Below are 2,348 nucleotides of genomic sequence, written 5' to 3'. Positions count from 1 at the left end.
CTGCGCCCCGGGCCGCTGCACTCCGAGCCCCTGCACCCCGGGCCGGGCACCGCGCCTCACCCGCGGACCCACGCTGGAGGGGTCAGCAGCTCCGCTAGGAACCTCGCAGGAATGTGGCCCTAAAAGTGAATGTGGCAGAATTTCCCCCCGTGTCTCCGCCTGTACTTTCTATTTCGGTTTAGCCGCTGCATAGCAATTAAAAACAATAAATAAAAAAATAAAAAAAAAACAGATAAACCATATACTCCTTCTTTTTTTTTCCTCGGCTTTGGTTATTTGATGTTGGTTATATTTAGTTCAGTTTTAGGGTTTTTTCTTAACTCTGAGACTGATTATTATATATACAGACCATTAATTCCCACAAATTGACTCTCTGGAGTACCTTTTTTTTTTTGTTGTTGTTGTGAGGGTGGCCCAAGTATTACGATTTGATGGAACATTTCTATTAAAACTTACAAACTTTACAGACATTAAAATATTTCCCGTATCACAGTTGAATTATTATACCATTTCCACGACCTCACAGCACACATGGTGCATCCCTCCCCGACAGCAGCTCCACGGTGGGTGCCTTCCTTTGGGAAAGCAGCAGACAAATGTATTGAAATAAAGAACAGGCAGGAGATATTCCAGGTCCTGCTGACGGTGCTATGAATGACAACAGGATTTTCAACTCCGCAAGAGATTTAAAAGATCCCCCTCTTTGCAGAAGAGGAGGTTTCCATTTATTTTCATGTCAGGAAGACAATTTGTGTCTTGGGGTAAAATGAATCGAGTAAGTGGGTGCACAAGCCCTAATAAGGTGGGCGGGACGGGGGGGAGGGAACAAAAAGGGAAAAAAAAGCAGACAAACAAACAACACTACAGCATCAAAACTTTAAAGGAAATTCAAGACTAGCATTTGAATTCCAGCTTCCTATTGCTGTCAAGCACGGTATAACCTTAAGTGAGCAAACGAAGGATCAGCTTTGTGTCTGAAATTCTCACAGATACTGAAAGTAATTTGTTTGTATTCTACATTGCATCGCCTACACCCCGGACTGAAATAGGGCTCGATCCTCACAGTCTTCTAAGTGTATCGAGCAGTCAAAGAGATTTACCCTCTGCTTCAGGGTTGTGAGCCACACCGAGCCAAAAAGCGTGGCTCCCTCCTGACTCCGCCTGCCCCAGGGCACACGGAAAGCTCCAGCTCGGACCTGAGCGGGCAGACCCGCACAGCTGGCGGGTCACAGCTGGCGGGTCACTGTCGGCAGTGTTGCATCCTTTTGCCTGGTGAGTTGGAGGAGCTGTCAGGGGAAACAGAATTTTCTGACGGTCTTTATTTTTTTAAGTTGAACTCCTTTCAGGTTTTTCATACCAAAGAATAATAAGATTTTCCCCTCAAATAAAAATAAAAAAGATTCTAAAGAAGAGTGTTTGCAAAAGTGGCACGTTTGACCGAGTGCAAACCGATAAAAACAGACTAATAATGTCCAGCCTCTAACAGCTCTGCCTTCGCCCTGTGCAAAACGAAATAGAAAAAAAAAAAAATCTTAGGCATAGAGAAGAACAGATTGGATATGGAACTTTTGCCCTTTGGTTTTGCTAAGTGAGAGAGGAAAATGCTCAGGCGACATATTATTCAGGGGCAAATTGTTAAGAGCTAGACCCAAAAACGCTGTATATAGATGGGTCTGAGCTTCCAATCATCAGAAGCTTTGTGAAGAAACACGAGATCCTGCTGACAGCACCTCTAACGAACAACTAGGCAAACAGTAGTTTGTCAGTAACTTTATTTCTTTTTTTAAAAAATCGCATGACAAACTGTAACCAAGACCAAAATACTGTATCCACTGTACATCGTTCATTAGAAAACAAACATACACCACATTTGTATTCTACCAAACAGAGAGTGTATTTCCTTTAAAATTATATAGTGCGTGCTTTTAGAGTCATGCTTTTCAATATTTATGTTACATTTGTTACTCAAATATTATCTGCTATAAATAATTGCAATTTGATCAAATGGTGCACCTGTTATGCGAACCTCTTCCGTGCTGCAAGAGTGGCATTTTGTTGCCTGGTTTTTTCTGTCTTTCCAAAAGCTGTTGGTATTGCTTTATTAGGACCCGAGCAAGCACAGGTGAGGTGTCAAATAAAGTGTACAGGTGCCAGAGGCGCTCGCAGACCCGGGTCTGCTGCTGAGCCCCACGGCTCAGACCGCTGGAGCAAGTGATGGGAGAGCGCAGAGAAAAAATCGTTTCCAAAAGGCACAATTTTCTCGACACAAAGGTACAATAAAAATATATGGCCACTGAAATGCGGGCTCCTATCGGGATGCGGTGCCTGCCCAGCGGGATTCCGGGCCC

At 43.8% G+C, this 2,348-nt stretch overlaps 1 protein-coding gene across 1 annotated transcript in view; it reads right to left on the bottom strand.

The window, feature by feature from the left end:
* PRDM13 (PR/SET domain 13) overlaps positions 1 to 2,348 on the bottom strand; it is a 10,136-nt gene that overhangs the window by 328 nt on the left and 7,460 nt on the right. The window contains exon 7 of the mRNA XM_014311996.1: positions 1,101 to 1,286. Within this exon, the coding sequence (XP_014167471.1) occupies positions 1,101 to 1,286 (186 nt within the window). The remainder of the gene's footprint in view (positions 1 to 1,100; positions 1,287 to 2,348) is intronic.

The sequence above is a fragment of the Geospiza fortis genome, unplaced genomic scaffold (assembly GCF_000277835.1).
Source record: "Geospiza fortis unplaced genomic scaffold, GeoFor_1.0 scaffold53, whole genome shotgun sequence".
Taxonomy (NCBI): Eukaryota; Metazoa; Chordata; class Aves; order Passeriformes; family Thraupidae; genus Geospiza; species Geospiza fortis.
Note: the sequence above shows the minus strand (reverse complement) of the source record. Positions and strands in the feature narration are given on the sequence as shown.